Below are 2,783 nucleotides of genomic sequence, written 5' to 3'. Positions count from 1 at the left end.
TGTGTTCAGCTTTTCTTGTTTTAAAGTGTCTGAATAACATTCCCATTTTTGCTTTACATTTAGCCAACAGTGTTGCTATTTGGTCGTTGCATAACATATTCCTATTTAAAATTACACCAAGGTCTTTAATTGCTTCCTTGTTTGTGATTGTCTCATTATTGGGTCCCTTGTATGCATACACCATTCCTTCTCTGTTTCCATAATTTATTGATTCGAATTTATCGGAGTTAAATACCATCCTATTTATCTCCGCCCATTCATATATTTTGTTTAGATCTCTTTGTAGTGAGTTCCTATCTTCATCACAAGGATTACAGGACCCAAAACAGGATGTGGCGGCGTCTGCATTCTGCCCTTGGGTACATCGGTTTATCGAACCTGGTCAGGTACGAGGAACCGAATCTGTCACCTTGCGACGGAACTCTGGTGGGCCTGGCGAGGGACATTGTCGGCGGCGAAGCAGCGGAGAAGGATGAGATTCTCCGTTTGGTCGACCAACATGTCTTTTGGCCGAAGATGGCCTTTCTCTTGGGCACAGCTGCCTTTGGCACTGCTGCCGTCGGAGCATTTTTCTTTTTCAGGTACCTGTGTGGAAGAAACCAAAAAGGAGGAGAGACTGTGAGAGATGAAGAGCTTTTGCAGAATCTTCTCGAGCAAATCGCAGAAACTACCCAAGAAGAGGGTGAATTTCTTCCAGCTGAAGGAGTGTTCCAGGAAGAGCTGGAAGATGGTGAATTTCTTCCAGCTGAAGGAGCTTTCCAGGATGAACTGGAAGATGAAATCGATCTTCCTGCTGAAGGAGTGTTCCAAGAAGAGCTGGAAGATGGTGAATTTCTTCCAGCTGAAGAAACTTTCCAGGATGAACTGGAAGATGAAATCGATCTTATTGCTGAAGGAGTATTCCATGATGCACTGGAAGATGAAATTGATCTTCCTGCTGGAGTGCTCCAGGATGAACTGGAAGAGGAAATCAATCTTCCAGCTGAAGGAGTGTTCCAAGAAGAGCTGGAAGATGGTGAATTTCTTCCAGCTGAAGGAGTGTTCCAGGAAGAGCTGGAAGATGGTGAATTTCTTCCAGCTGAAGGAGCTTACCAGGATGAACTGGAAGATGAAATCGATCTTCCTGCTGAAGAAGAGGTCCAGTATGAAGTGGAAGATGAAATTGTTCTCCCTGTGGAAAAAGAAAGAGATGAACATACAGAGGAGAAGGAGGAAGAAGAAAGAGGAGAGAAACTAGATGAGGACAATCCAAAAGACGAAGAGTCTCTGCCTTTAGATTGGAATGAATATAAAAATGTGATCGACGGATTGAATTGCGATCTGGCCGAGCTGGAAATGATAACTAAAACATACATGTGCGTAGGTGGGAAAAGACTGGAAAATTATGAACTGGGAATTTTGCTGGGGCAAACCAGAGCGAAATACGAGGAGGAAATGGCTGGATTGAGGGGTGAGATCTCTTCTCTAAATAATATCATTGAGAAGACAGATAGTGTAATCTCTTCTCTAAATAATGTCATTGAGGGGAAAGAATTTGATATTTTTGAGGCAATGACAAAAGAAGGTAGTCTGAGTCATGAGAGGAGGCATAATCAGGTACTTCAAGAAGTACCTGAGAAGAAAGAGGAGGAGGAAGAGGAAAAAGAGATAAAATGTGAAGAAGATCAAGTGGTAACATCGGAGGAATCAAGAGAAGAAGAAGAGGAAGATAGAAGAACAGACACACCTTTTCCCCAAACTGAAATCAAAGAGTCCCTTCCAGACGCAATGAGTGAAACGGATAAAATAGTGCTCATGAAATGGATAGAACTCTATCAAAAAGACCATCCACCTAACAAGATTCTGGGTTGCTCTGAAAATCCAACCAAAGAGGAGGCCTTGGCCGCCTATAATGGTAATTGTCAAACATGGGTTAACAGATATGGTAATTTTGACTACTGCACTGTCAAAGGCTGCGAGGGAGCCAGCATTATTCTTGAAATGTTGGCAGAAAGTTATTTGCATCTGACCTGTTCACCGAAAGAACTTGCAACTATGGAAGAAATAATGAATCGTGGTTACGAAGATACGATGAGCAATGCCTGGCTCATGATAAAGGACATCGATGTTGAAGAATTGATGGACCAAGAGGAGCATGATATATCAGAAGTTAACCAGGGGACACAGACAACAATACAGAGTCCAGTTGAAGACAGCTGCACCTGGAGAAGGGAGATAAGTAAGAAGAAAAGCAAGAAAAACATGAAAAAAAATAAAAAGAAACTTAAAATACATCATTGGAAAAAGTACTAATCATTTGGAAGGATCAAAGGATTGGACTATGGAAGATGGAGAGAAAAGGGAACTTTTATTTTTTGAGGAGGAAATATCCTTTCATGTAGAAGTACAAGCCTACATCATAGGAGTAAAAGTTCAGTGAAAAAAAAAAAATATATATATATATATATATATATTGTATATATATTTTTCCACTTTTGATTTGAAAGGAATATTTTTTAAAAGGAATATAAGTTGTGTTAAGTTCAATTTCGGTTAATTTTTTGAGGAAAAGGAGACTAAGACAAGTTTTCCAGGACCAGAACTTCAAGATCGACCTGATTACCCAGCTTGAAGGACGCTTGGATAGACGGCCCGGCTTGAGGAATGCAATGCTTAACTCTGCAGTTTGAACGATGCTTGGAATAATCTGGAGGACTGGTGCTGCTGATGGAAGAAATCTGGCAGATTCCAGTATGCTATGTACCTTGATGGGGTGTACAGGACCTTTGTCAAGTGTACAAATG

General features: G+C 41.0%; 1 protein-coding gene across 1 annotated transcript; it reads left to right on the top strand.

Moving 5' to 3' along the window:
* Positions 1 to 330: 330 nt before the first annotated feature.
* LOC137658017 (uncharacterized protein PF3D7_1120000-like) lies at positions 331 to 2,292 on the top strand. The gene is made up of 3 exons (XM_068392732.1): positions 331 to 386; positions 582 to 730; positions 1,133 to 2,292. Exons 1-3 carry the CDS (start codon positions 331 to 333, stop codon positions 2,290 to 2,292), a joined length of 1,365 nt encoding a protein of 454 aa, XP_068248833.1.
* Positions 2,293 to 2,783: the final 491 nt, after the last annotated feature.

This window comes from Palaemon carinicauda, chromosome 18 (assembly GCF_036898095.1).
Source record: "Palaemon carinicauda isolate YSFRI2023 chromosome 18, ASM3689809v2, whole genome shotgun sequence".
NCBI classification, from domain to species: Eukaryota; Metazoa; Arthropoda; class Malacostraca; order Decapoda; family Palaemonidae; genus Palaemon; species Palaemon carinicauda.
The sequence above is the reverse complement of the archived record's forward strand: the minus strand, read 5'-3'. Positions and strand labels throughout refer to the sequence as shown.